Below are 14,104 nucleotides of genomic sequence, written 5' to 3'. Positions count from 1 at the left end.
ACATTTGAGATAAGAGAAACTAGGTTTATTTAATGCCTATAATAACATATGGTCTTTTTTTTGCTGGGAAAAGCAAATAGCCTGACCTACTTGGGCTCCTGTTTAAGCATTTCCCCTGGGCTTTGGTCCTTTCCCTCACCCTGGGGCTGCACTCCTGGAAAGAGGTCCTTGGGACATGGCTAGGCATGGATTGGAGGAATTCTTCCCCTTCCCTGGGTCCCCTTGTCTCCTTCCCAGGTCAGGTCTCCCAAGCTTTTGATTTTGATATAGGGGGTTATGACAGTAAGATGAAAATCCCTGGGTCTTTCTTTAATCGTGGTCTCAGTTCCCAAAACTTACAAAATAAAACCAGTTCCATTATTCCATTCTGTTATTGCTAGATGAAGTATCCAGGAGACACTTCACAAGATTCCTCATCAATCCTTTGTCCAGTTTTTGTGGCAAATAAGTCACCACACTAAGAAACATGTTTTTATGAATGAGTGTAAATTTTACAGCACTTAGAATCCTAAACAAGTTTCAACACAACAAACTAATAAAGTCTTAAAATTATTAAACCAGCAAATGGTATCTTTATTTTTCTTCTCAACCACAGACAGAAATAAAACATTTTCCACTTGGGATTGTTTAGCATTTTCCCTGCAGCATTCCAGGACACATTTTCTGGAATATTCAAATTTATGTGAACATGATTCAAGTTGTCTTTTTTCATTAAAAAACCACAATGTGAGGTGGAATTCTTTTTCAGATTAGTTTTTCAGATTAATTCGCTCATAAAACAGGAGGTAAGCTTGTGAATTTAGAACTTTAGTTGCAGGCACAGCTTGTACATGTGTGTCACTGATATGAAACCACTGCCCCTTCGTTGATTCATTTTCGAATTCTATCAAGAAGAAAATTTAAAACAGGATTAAGATACATGTGTTTTTTCCCAATTTAAGGTGATAAAAATATTCCCAGAGATTTACCTTGTGGACTAGTCCCACTGATAACCAGATTACAAAGGTGACTGTTGGAAGTTCTCGCCTTCACGTAGGCAGTATAGTGCCCCCGCCGCATAGTGCCGCTGTGTTCAACAACTCCATATAAAGAATACAATACTTTCGTATTTCCTTCAGCAACATTCTGTAAGAAGGAAATCGACTTCAAAGTATTTCAAGTTCGGCGACACATGACTCACCTGATTAAGTTACTCCTTAAGTAAATTATAAAAAATTGGTCCAGACAGTAGACTGTCATAAGAGTACTGATCAAAGAAACAGCACTCTTGTCTACATCCTCCCTTTATTACACACAATCTACCCAAAACCTTTTCTGTATCCTCTTACACCTATAACACTGTATGTCCAAAGTGTTGGAGGCCTTCTGGTCCTTAGAGTTTTGCTTAGGGCTAACTTTTGGTTTATTGATTTTTAACTTAAAAAGCCTCCCATCCCCCAACTACAACTATACTTCATCCTTATATGAACAAAATTGATATTGTAAGCCATAATTTAAATGTAAGGACTATTTTTACTTACCTTGCACTTTATGGTACAAAAAGGAGCCAAATCTATCACATCTGGAAACTTTATGTGCTTGTTAACTTTGCAAAGATTAAGACCAGCCTAAGAAGGAACAATTTATTTTATTTTTCTAAAGTTTTTTTAAAAAACTATTTCAGTGCTATACACAACTATGTAAAACTCTTAAGAGACTAGTCTTGTGTCTGTTTGGTTTGGTCAAGGATTAAGGAACCCAAAGCGTCCCACCTTTGCTATTTAACCAGCAAAGTCATTAGCTCTCTCTAGGATTAGGCCTAAACTTCCTCCTCTATTGGTGGACTGACCAGATGATCTCTAAGATCCCTTACAAATGATTCTAACTTTGCAATTTAGCCATTAGCATCCAAAATAATTCTAAGGACCACAAAATCAGTCTAGAGTTTCAATGGAAGGTTATCTACCTTTGCTTTCTCAAGTAAAATAGAGGACTGATACTAATAATAATACAACATTAAGGTACTTTTATAAAGTACTTTTATATTATTTGATCCTCACAAAAAAACTCTTATCTCCATTTACATTTGAGGGAAACTGAGGCATTCAGTTTAAATGGCTTGCCTAAGAAGCTGAATTTGAAGTTGAGTTTTCCTGAAACTAGGTCCAGTGCTCTTATCCACTGTACTACCTTAGAAGTTTAGGATAGGAGTCTATAACCACTACAAAAATATTTGTCCAACCATAACCCTCTCCTACCTACAAACCCATGCTTGGAGTGTTACTAGGTCTTCAGCCTAAATGACCTAACCCTCCTCAAGCATGAAACCAGGGAAGAAAAGAACCCAAAGGGAAAAGGTCCCTGAAACTGAAGTAGCTCAGATACAAACATTTGCTAAAGATAAAGAAAGATCGTAGCATCACAGACCAAGGTCACAGAAGTAGTTAAGTCACAGTGTTGGGATTTGAGTCAAAACCCTCTAGTCCAAATCCAGTACTCCCTACAATAGTATCATTAATGTGATAATACAAAATACTCAGTGATTGATAACATGGAAAAACCTTTAGTAATCACTTCTTTCCATTATAAATTAATCCTTAAAAAGGAAAAGACTTTAAGAATGGCAGGGGAAAAAAGTTACCCAGACTCCTATGAGATACTGGCAGCACATTAGCCTTTCTTCCCCTGAAACTGACATTACAGCAACACTAAACGGATATTTTCTAGATTTCTCCATCAGCTGCACACATTTTCCAGTCTCATATCCTGCCCATAATAACTCCCAATCCTTGCTAATTGGCAATTCCCTTTCAAGGTTGAGACTTTTAAAAAATCCTTAAGGAATCTGTAAACTATAGTTATCACTGAATTAGAACTAGAAGAGGACAAGATAGCAAGTCCTACCTACTTACTTCAGAGTTAAGGAAATCAAGGCACAGAGGGATAAATGACTTACTTGCTCAATCACACAAGTCAATAAATATATGAAGGAAGGATTTGAATCCAAGGTCTCTCTGACTCAAAATCCCACTCCACCATGCCTGCCTCTAAAATTTTTTACAATTTTTGGAGATAAGACTACTTATTAACAAAAGATAAATTGAATATTAAACAATGATACCTGTTGAAATCTCTTTAAATGAAGTGTTAGAATGGGAGGAGCCAGAGAAATCAGCATTTGCTTTTTGGCATTAGTGTAAACATGCTTCTTTTCACCTAAAGGGAAAAAAAAGCCCAGAAATTTGGAAGAAAGCATTTTTGGTAACATGTCAAACAACTGAAGAAAAACCAATTTTCTTTTCACATTTACATAAAACCATTTTAGATGTTGCTAAAACAGCTTTTTCTAGGCATATGTGAATGGAGAGAGGGAAAGACTGAATGACATGTGCAGCTGTCTCACAACAGTCCTGGCTTAGATCTATAACTCTAAGACACTAAGAATACAAAAAGAAGAGGAAATTCCCTACTCTGGACGGGCTTGCATTTTAACTTTTAAAGAGCACACACACAATACAAAGAAAAACAAAGACAAGATAAAATGTATTTAGGAAGGACAGGGCACTAGCATTTAGGAGGAGTGAGAAAGGTTTTCATGTATAAGGTGGTGCTTGTACTGCATCTTGAAAGAAAAAGAAATTCTGTAAGGTGGAGATAGAGAGTACATATTCCAGAAAAATGAGACAGAAAAGCAAGGCAATATAAATGTGAGATGGAGTGTCATTTTGAAAGATAAAGAGAAGGCCTGTTAGGCTAGATTGCAGAATAGAGAAGAAACTGGAAAGACAGATTGAATACATCTTTTGAGGCCTATATAAACCAAGCAGGACTTTAAATCTGATCCTCAAAGCAACTGGGAGTCACTGGAGTTTACTGAGTAGGGAAGTAACATGGTAAGATATGCTCTTTAAGGAAAATCACTTTGGCAGGTATGGGAAAGGAAGATAAACTGGAGTGGGAAGAGACTTAAAGAGATACCAGTTTGGAGGTCACTGCAATAACCTAGACAAGTGATGAGAATTTGAACTAATGTGATGACTGTATGAGTGTCTAGAGGAAGTTGGATGTGTGAGCTGTTGTGGAGATAGAAAATGCAAAATTTGGTAAATGATTAGAAATATGGGTTTGGGGATATTGCTGAGGCTATAAACCTGGAAGACTAGATGAATGAGGTGCCCTTGACAGAAACAGGAGTTTGGAAAAGTGTCAATTTGGAGGGCAGTGATACAATATGAGTTCTTTTGCACATAATGAGTTTGAGATGTCTCTTGGGCAGCCAGTGTTCTATGTCTAGCTGACATGTCTACCTAAAACTCAGTGAAAATACCAGGGCACAGGATATAAATCTGTGAGTTATTTGCTTTGAAATGATAATTAAACCTATAAAAGCTGATAAAGTCAGCAAGAGAGAATGGGAAATAGGGAGAAGAGGACAGTACAGCATGTTGGGAAAACCCACAGTAAGGTGACAGGAAAAATACAGATGATGAGGCAGCAAAAAAGACTGAGGAAAAAGTAAACAAGTAGGAAGAGAATTAGGAGCACATAATGTCAAAAGAGGGTGGTCCTGTCAAGAAGGATGAGGATTAAGAAAAAACTATCAGACTTGGCAATTAAGAGATCCCTGGTGCATTTAAGAGTTCAACTTTCAATTGAGTGATGACATCAGAAACAGACTACAAATTGTAGGTTTGAGAACTAAGAAAAAAGAAGAAATGAGTGTAGATAGTCTTTTCTAGGAGTTTGGCTGGGAAAGAGAAGATACAGAGATATATACACGTACACATATTTACGCACATACGTATGTATGTATAGAATGATAATAGGAGGGAGTAGAGAAGTACAGTAGTAAAGATTTTTTTAAGGATAGGAGAGACCTGTACATGTTCAAAAGTAGCACAGAAGCAGTCACTAGATAGGAGAAATAGAAAATATGAATAGATGAGGACGGAATGAGTGATGATACACTACTGGAGAAGATGATAGAAGATGGGATCAAGGGCACATGTAACAGTTGGTCATAGCAAGGTCAAAGTCCACCTCATTATTAGAGAAAGGAGAAAATGGGGAGTGTCAAGACATAATAAGATGAGAGGGGAGAAGAAGACGACCATAGCAAATGGCTTCAATTTTTTAAGTAAATTCTCTCAGCTGAGAATGGGGGTAGGAGGAGTCATGAAAGACCTAAAGATGCAAGATTTAATATATCTTACCTTCTGTGGGGAGTGGGACTGGTTATCAATTAGGAAGGAATAAAATGAATACCATACTATAAGTATGATCCAGTTGAAGTTGGATAATAAGAATTTATAGTGTACCCAGGAGAATGCTTGTGTGACTTAACTCCAGTTCCATTCAGTGTATGAATATGTATGAAAATAGAGGAAGTAGATGGCAGGAGTAATCCAGGGCTGGTGTTTGGCAAGGGAAAAGCAGAGATAGGATAAGGGGACAAGTGATAAATAACTGTGCAATTATTTAGTTGGTCCATATTAGGAAAAATGAAAGTGAAGACTGAAAAGGGGTAACAAAACTGAAAATTAACTAAGGGGTTAGAGGGACTGGAAATCATGAGGGTGAAAAATAAGTTTAGGAAAAGTGAAGCATAAGGGAACCTTTTTGATTAAGAAAAATAGAACACTCTGGGTAATGGTAAGATCCAGGCTATGACCATTCTTGTGTATAGCTGAGGTGGAATGAAGCATTAGGTCATGAGATTAAGAAGATACTCACATGGTTGTTGAAATCTCTTAGTATAAGAGCAGAATTTGGGAAGGAGGGAAAGATAGGTGCTGAACTCACTGAGAAAGAGAGAATGACCAAGGGTCAGTATAAAACAGCCACCATAACTTGAATGCACAGGAAAATTTCAATACAATGACCCTGAAAGGACAGGTTACCAAGTTACAGCAGCAAAGGAAGAGTCTTAAAAGTGGGGAAACAATGGGGAAACAAGGAGTATTCTAACTGCCCATTAAGAACCCAGTATCTCAGGATGTGTGATTGAAGGTATAGGCAGTGTTGGAGAAGGATGGCCAGAGGTGTAGTATTTTCTTGGTAAAGTCAGACTTCAGTAAGACTAAGTTCACTTTGGAAATTCATAATTTTGTTCACTATGGAAATTTAGTTAAGAGAATATATTTTTTTAAGATATTACTTTTAAAGTACTTAAAATATTACCTTTAATATCCGTCTTTGGTCCACTATTCTGCCTCTGTGTACAAACATCACAAAGTAGTTTGTTTGAACCTTGGAGTTTCTCGTTACTGGTAAACTGATATAAACAATGATAGATTGAACATTCATCAATATTCATAGCTTCCCTGTTTGCTAGGGTACAAAAAGCAGTTTCTGGAACTTCGTTTACTACTTCGTAGATCTTTGTCCCAACAGGATATGTGTCATTCAAAATCTCTATATTTATTTCATCAGGCTGAAGAAGTGCGTCCAACTTAAGGTTTTTCAAATCACTGGCAAGGTCCTCTTCTTCATTACTCTCTTTCTTGAGATATATACCATTTACCTTACTAGCACATTCAACAGGAAAAGAAACACTCAGAGTGTCACCTGCATCATTTGCATTTTTGACATTTTCCTCTTCTGTACAATTTGGAATTTCTGGCAAAGCATCTACAGTATTCTCTTTGTCTCTTACATCTTTTTGATTTAAGCAACACTCTTCAGATTTTTCTTTCTCTTGTGAAAGGCAGTTGGATTCATCATCTATTTCTTCTTGTGGTAAAGTTTTATTAACAGGTTGATGTTCTTCAGGATACTCAGTGGCACAGATATTATTTAACTGAATACTTTTTTCTTGAATTTTTTGTTGCCTTCGTTGGTTCTGTGGAACAAAACATATAATTTGACAAAAGACAAAAATAAATAAAGTTGATTAATGAAAAAAAATATTTAGCATCTAGAACTCTAGTACTAGTACTGATCCTTTACAAGCAAAAAACATAAAACAGTGAGTTCATCAACTCTAAACAATAATTTTATATTTGGGTCCACCTATACCAGAAGATTACCAGTCAGTCAGTAAGTGGTTACTGAATGCCTAAATTCTACTTGGCACTGGGGTATGTACAGCAAGAAATAAAAAAAGATAGTAAATACTATAAGTGTAATGGGAATTTGGGGGAGTCATCTATCCACTGTGGATTAGAGTAGTCACTGAGGTAGAAGTTGAGCTGGACTTTGAAAAATTGGTAGGATGATGATAGAAAAGCATCTGTAAATACTTACTATGTGCCAAGTACCATGCTAAGTGCTGAGATAGTCAGAAAGAATATCTGAAGTTCAGATGGAGCACCTTGTTCTGGGAATAGTTCTGGGAAGAGGGTCAGTATCACTAGGTCAAAGAGTACATGTTGGGGAAGAAGTATAAAAAGACTAGAAAAGTAGGAGGGGGCTAAGTTTGAATGCCAAACAGCATTTTGTATTTGATTCTGGAGACAATATGAAACCACTGGAATTTACTGAGGGAGAGGAATGACATAATCGGATCTAAGCTTTGGGAAAATCAGTGGTTCAATGGAGGAGAAAATGAGTGGGAAGAGACCTGAGGTAACATGACAACCCACCAGTAGGCTATTGCAAAAATCAAGGGGTGAGGTGATGAAGGTTTGCACCAGAGTAGTAGCAGCGTCAGAGGAGAGCGGGGGATGTATTTGAGAGATGTTGCAAGGTGAAATCAACAGGCTTTGGCAACAGATTGGAAATGGGAATGTGAGAGATGGTGAGGAATCCAGGGTGACTCCCAGTTGTGGGTGTGAGAGACTGAGAGGATGGTCAGTAATAGAGAATGTAGAAGTGGGTGAAGAGGGTTTAGAGGGAAAGATAATGAATTCTGTTTTGGACATATTGAGTTTAAGATGTCTACAACACCAATAATAAAACAGTAAAATACTTCTGTAATATATTCAGGTTGGCAAAAAGCTTTCTTGAGAAAACTCTGTTAGGTAGGTACTGTAAGTGCCATGTTTTACAAATGAAGAAACTGCGTCTCTGTGATCTATGACCACAGTTAGTAAGCATCCCAAGAGGGATTCAAACCCAGGTCTTCTGACTCCCATGACTGTGCTCTTTTTAAATATTCCAGCAAAAGGAATGTAGAAACTGAAGTAAATGTAGCATGTCAAGAATAATCTACTTTTGGAAAAATTTTGCTACAATTGAGAGAAGGTTATTATTGGTTCAGTAAGGCTAACAAATGACAGGGAAACAAAAAATACTTCAGGGAGAAATAACAGTTAAAAAAATGTTACATAAGTCAAAATTTCAAATATAACCAATTCCCTTATAAATGAAACTTCTACTCATACAATGAGAAATCAGCAAAAACTTAACTATAAGCCAAACATCACATTATAAAATACAAGGTAGAAGATCATTCTTTATAATTACTAACCTTTGCCTGCTTCTTGGCTTGTTTCTTTGCTTTTTTCTGCAAGTGCTTACTCGTACAAGAAGAAATATTATTCTTCTCCTTCATATAACAATTGTTATCTTTCTCTTCTTCACTGTCTTTATCTTCATCGTCCTTTGTTTTTTTAATATTTTTATCATTTATGTTTTTCTTACCACTCTTAAAACAGAATATAAATTTTTTAAAAATTAGTAACATTATCTTCCAAAGAACTTAACTTTGGCTAAAAGTATAACAATAATATAACAGAATTAATCAGGTATATAACATTATACTAGCTTTGCTCTGCAACTGAGAACATTTCTAAATAAAGCATTCTGTTGTATTATGTGGAAGTAAATGTAACATGGTTATAGCAATTCCTTTTTTTTAAAATAGATAAATGATAGTTTGAAAAGGAAGTCTGTTTCAAAAAAGAGTTAATGTCAGCATGGTTTTAGTGCCTATGATTATGAGGAAATGGGTTTCTAAGTTAATTTGTGATGCGACTGCATCAAGCCTATGTCTCTTCTACTATGGCGGTTTTGTATCTAACATACACTCTAAAAGAATAAGATAAATATGTTGAAGATATACAAACTTCTCTATCACACCTGGCATGAAGAAGTCAGTTCTAACTGTATTATTCCTAATACTTATTAAGTTATAACATACTACATAATAAGACTATTAAGGGAATTTCAGTAAATCCATTATAAAAGTTAAATAAAAGAAATTAACTACTTTCAAGACTTACAGATATAATTGTCTTCTTAAGAAGACTTTAGTTCATACTTGTCACTATTTTCAGGGGACGTGGCAAATGGTATTTATCAATCTTAAAGCAAGTTAATAATAAAAAGCTTCTTTAATAATAAACATGTTAAAGTATTTATTCCCTTCATCTAATGATAAAAATTTTACATAAATTAAACTTAATAGTCTTACCTGGTCATCTAACACAGGGAGAGATAAGTCAAGGAAAGATTCGTGAATCAAGGAGACCTTAAGCAAACACCAAAAACACTTTTTAAAGGCAAAGAAGATTTTACTTAAAGCATTGCAAAGTAAAGAGTTTTGCTTATTTTAAAAGAGAAGGGAAGAGAATAAGCGTTTACATGGTAACTACTAAGTAGCAGATGCTGTGGGAAGCAATTTACAAATTAATTCATTTGGTTCTCAGAATAATGAACTATTGCTATCCTCATTTTGCAGTTGAGGAAACTGAGGCAGATAAAGGTTAGGTGACTTGCGCAGGGTGACACATCTAATTAGTGTCTGAGGCCAAATTTGAAGTCAGGCCTAACTGACTCCAACCCTAGCATTTCACTTTACTCAGAATGCCTGTACTGACTAAAACCACACTAAAAATGCTTTGAATAAATTTTGCTGTAATTGTAATTAGATGTGGTACAGGGAACAAAATGATATCAGATAGAAATATAATTTAAAAATACATTGTCAATATCCAATTAATTACTAAAATTAAAATACATTTCATTAAAATATACTGTTATCACATCATTATATTATCATTATTACTGTACCACCAAGCTACAAGTACAAATTAATGGAAAGAAAGATGACCATGTAACTAGGAGATAGGGTAGGGGCCAAGGATTTTTAAAATTAGCTTTACATACTACCACATATACCTGAACATATATGATGATAATAATGAAGTTTGGAAGTTATAACCTTATTTATAACGTAGAAATTTAAACTTATATTTTATATATTCAATAAATCTATTCATAATCAATCTACTTACAGTTTTACATTCTTCACACATGATCGTACTAGTTAGTTCGCCACCAAATATTCGATCCACAAAGCTTGGCATTGCCTTTTTTTTTTCATGCTCTATAATAAAGGATTTAACGAAATAACTATAAAACAGACAAAAGAAACTAGGGAGAAAAGCAAACTGGAGGGCACATTGATTAACCCTTATAAATTGTATGAAATTTAAGGTATTCTGATGAACAAACTTTCAAAGTACTTTTACCCTTGACCCAGCTAAAGTTGTTCTAGGAACCTAAACACAATATCATACACTATTTAGTGAGGAATATAGTATCAACTTCAAGTAGAAATGTGGTATAATCAACAGGGAGAACTAGAGGTCAGAAGAAATATTCTCTAATCCCTGTTCTTCCACCATCTATCAATGTGACCTCAAACATTATAAACACCCTGGGTCTCAGTTACTTCATCTAAAAAATGGGAGAGGAAAACATTATTCAAAGGTCTCTAAAATCAGTATCTCTAAAATTCTATGAATCTATGCTACTAGAAAAGAATTAAATGAGAAATTCTGATATTTGAGGGGTAGTAGATTTGGTTTATTAACTAATTTTACCTAATTACAATATGGTTATAAAAAATATGCTAAGGGAATATATGCCCTTCCTTCATTCAGTTCAACTGAACAAACTCCCACATCATATCAGGCATGTGTAAGACTTGGGACACAAAGACAAAAAAGGAAAGCATTCCTGTCCTCAAGAAGCTTACATCATTCTGAAGTGAAGCAGCACATATACAGAAAAATAAATACAAAATGTATCCAAAGAACATACAAGACAATTATGGATCAGGAAGCACAAACAACAACAAATCTTTCTTGTAGGATGTGGCGTGTGAGCTGAGCCTTTGAGGAAGGTACTCCTTTTTAGAAAAAAAGCTACCAAATATAAGCCAAAAAGCATTTTCTCCTTTCCTCCTTTCCACTATATTACCCTCATGGAAGTTAAATCAAGGCAGAACCATTTTTTGCAGACACTAAATATTTATCAACCTGGTCATCGAGGTAACAGAGATGTGTCTAAGGCACAGCTGTGCCAATGACCTGTGTTACTGGCCTAGACCCAAAGGGCATCATCGAGAGGTGAAAAATCAATTAAAACAACTTCCAATGCTTTAAGTACCATAAAGCAGGCAAAATGGGAATGGCCACAAGTTTAACTTCCCTAATACATATTATTATACAACTAGAGCACACCATAATTTTCCTTTTCTGGTATGTCCATATTTGAACTGCTTCACTGACAGCAAAAGTGCAAGCATCAAAGATTCCATATATAAAACATCCTCAAAGAAACAAAAATATGCTAGCAACCCAGTATCTAAAAAATAAGAGAATTTTACTTTGGTATTTTTGTTCCAGAAATCAGATATTACCTTTAATTTTCTTTTTAAGTTCTTCATCTAATTTTTCAGTGGAATTGCCAAATGCTTTAAGAATACCAGTGCTTACTCTCTGAAAATAATGAAATAAGTACATATACTATGATTATGTTTTATTAATGTCTGAATAATCACATTTTAAAAGAGGACTATAAAATACTATCTACAATAAAACAACTGTAAGAACCAATCATCTTTTTATTCTTGACAACTCCCAAGGGTGAAACTTATTGGTTAGGGTAAGAACTGAAATATCTCAACTAGCAAACCACCCCTCTACCTTTTATATATGCATATGTGTACTTTAAAATCACAATGCTTGACAAAAATAACTCTAAGTAAAAGGCCTTATAACAAAATCCTACTAAAAATTTGGAATATAGGCACAATTCAAAATATTTCTAATGCTTAGGAAATTGTCTGCTCAGTTATCCCTTTTTACAGTTAAATTATTTTCTAAAGTCCTTATTTTACTGAACTGTGTGTGTTCAACTGTGTGTGTTTTGTGCCATCAAAGAAGTAATGACATGACTTGCACTTGACTTTGTTTTGAGTGAGGGTGGGCTGTGCAGGTCATCAGCCTCACTTCTCTTCCAGAGCCATCTGAATCCGGTGACCAGATATTCATCAGGATAACTGGAGATGACCCAGAATGAGGCAGTTGGGATTAAGTGACTTGCCCAAGGCCACACAGCTAGTGAGTGTCAAATGTCTGAGGTGAGGTTTGAACTCAGGTCCTCCTGACTCCTGCACTGGTGCTCTATCCACTGCACCACCTAGCTGCCCCATTATACTGAATTAGAGACATATTAACAAACATTTCCATGTAAAAGAGAAAAAAAAGGATTGCAGCTTTTTTTTAAAAAAGTATATCATAAATTTAACATGTCAATTCCAAAGCTGCCTTGTTTGTCTGCATCTTTCTCTGAACTTCCTTTTGGTCTTTTCTGTGCATTAACAACAAAACAAAACAAAACAAAAAAACAACCAAAAAACCTTGCCACACCAAACCAAAAGAAAATGCATTCTTATAAAAATTAAACACAGCAAAACCAACCCAGATATTGACTGCCTACAAATGTATATCTCACACCACTTCTGTGTGTCACCTGTATCAAGAAATGGGAAAGTATGTGTCCTCATGAGTACTCTGGAGTAGTAGACTTAATAATCCTTAAAAATTATTACAGTAAAAAGGAACTTCTGTTTCTAAGGGACTAATCACACATAACTTTTTTTAAACAATTTCATCTGCATTTTACCTTTTTTTTGGTGGACTAAAAGCCCTTACAGAAATGAAAAATGTCACCAAAGTAAAATTGATGATATTTAATAATTATTAAAACATTAAGAAACTGAAAACATGCTCTTGTTTTCTAATTCCTTCCAAAACCTTTTTAATTAAACACATAATGGAGTGAAAAGTTCCAAGAAATGCAAGAACCAAAATTGTATTTCATCACTGCATTCCCACTCACAGGCAGGTAGGCCAGCCTAGTGGAAGCAATGGGGCACCCAAAGGAAGACATAAGTAAACATTGTGCCAGGAAGGTCAAACCACCACTACCTTGATCACTTTCTCTATTCAGTTCCTGATAGACACAGCCCAAGACCCTCAGGCCCAAGAGCCTTGCGAAGTGTCCTCTAAACCAACAGACTCACTTTGACTCAACCCTCATATCCTCCCTCTGACTCTGATGGACATAATCCAGGACTCTGAATCCAAGAGTCTTGGAAATAACAATGCTACTAGCCTACTGCCATCAGCTTGGGAAGCAAACCTAGTGGAGACAACTGTGCTACAGTCACACTACTAAAGGTCCAGAAAAAAAAATTCTTCTCACCAAATTCCTCACACAACAAATGGTTCAATATCACAAACAGCTGTGAATTTATCAATGGAAACAACATTAAAGAAGAAACACTACCATCTACTTTGACACTGCCCCTTAGACTATGGGACCTTTCCCCCACCTTGTAGCTGAAACCTTCCATGTGTTGTCTCCCCATTAGAAGGTGAGCTCCTGGAGAGCAGGGGCTGTCTATTTGCATTCACAGGACTAAACAAAGTACTTTTGCACAGTTACCACTTAAATGTTTTATTCATTCATTCACTGCCAGCCTTAAAATTCTATTACTAACTCAATGGTACATAAATGATCAGACAAAAAAACAAATTTTACAATGACATATTTACCTGGATTTCTTCTGCTCTCATCCCATCCAGTAGATACCGGAGCAGTTCCTGACTATCTTGCTGCTGAGAACCTTTAAATCGCACTGCCCTATTTACATGAAAAAAAAGCAAAAACCACAAAAATATGAAGCTACATTTACAAAATTCCAATAATCACATCTCTAATTCTGGAGTCTTTCCAGTTTATTTTAACTTCTATTTAATCTGATATCTTCTTTGGAAGACCTAATTTCTACTTACTATTTTGATAATACCAGAAAAATAACAGAATATATTTGCTCACCTAACAGAATATGTGATCATATCTTTTCTGTATTATTTCCAAGCAAAAA

General features: G+C 35.5%; 1 protein-coding gene across 4 annotated transcripts in view; it reads right to left on the bottom strand.

Annotated features, from left to right (window-relative positions):
* Positions 1–543: 543 nt before the first annotated feature.
* Positions 544–14,104, bottom strand: part of USP16 (ubiquitin specific peptidase 16) — a 43,145-nt gene continuing 29,584 nt past the window's right edge. For 3 of the 4 annotated variants that reach the window (XM_072614933.1, XM_072614936.1, XM_072614934.1), the window contains 10 exons: positions 13,773–13,860; positions 11,570–11,648; positions 10,158–10,249; positions 9,335–9,391; positions 8,390–8,566; positions 6,160–6,820; positions 3,101–3,195; positions 1,521–1,607; positions 969–1,125; positions 544–883 (listed from right to left, as the gene is read on the bottom strand). In XM_072614933.1, coding sequence (XP_072471034.1) covers positions 750–883; positions 969–1,125; positions 1,521–1,607; positions 3,101–3,195; positions 6,160–6,820; positions 8,390–8,566; positions 9,335–9,391; positions 10,158–10,249; positions 11,570–11,648; positions 13,773–13,860 — 1,627 coding nt within the window. In that variant the 3' untranslated portion in view covers positions 544–749. The remainder of the gene's footprint in view (positions 884–968; positions 1,126–1,520; positions 1,608–3,100; positions 3,196–6,159; positions 6,821–8,389; positions 8,567–9,334; positions 9,392–10,157; positions 10,250–11,569; positions 11,649–13,772; positions 13,861–14,104) is intronic. The other variant, XM_072614935.1, reaches the window with a different exon arrangement.

This window comes from Notamacropus eugenii, chromosome 5 (assembly GCF_028372415.1).
Source record: "Notamacropus eugenii isolate mMacEug1 chromosome 5, mMacEug1.pri_v2, whole genome shotgun sequence".
NCBI lineage: Eukaryota > Metazoa > Chordata > Mammalia > Diprotodontia > Macropodidae > Notamacropus > Notamacropus eugenii.
Note: the sequence above shows the minus strand (reverse complement) of the source record. Positions and strands in the feature narration are given on the sequence as shown.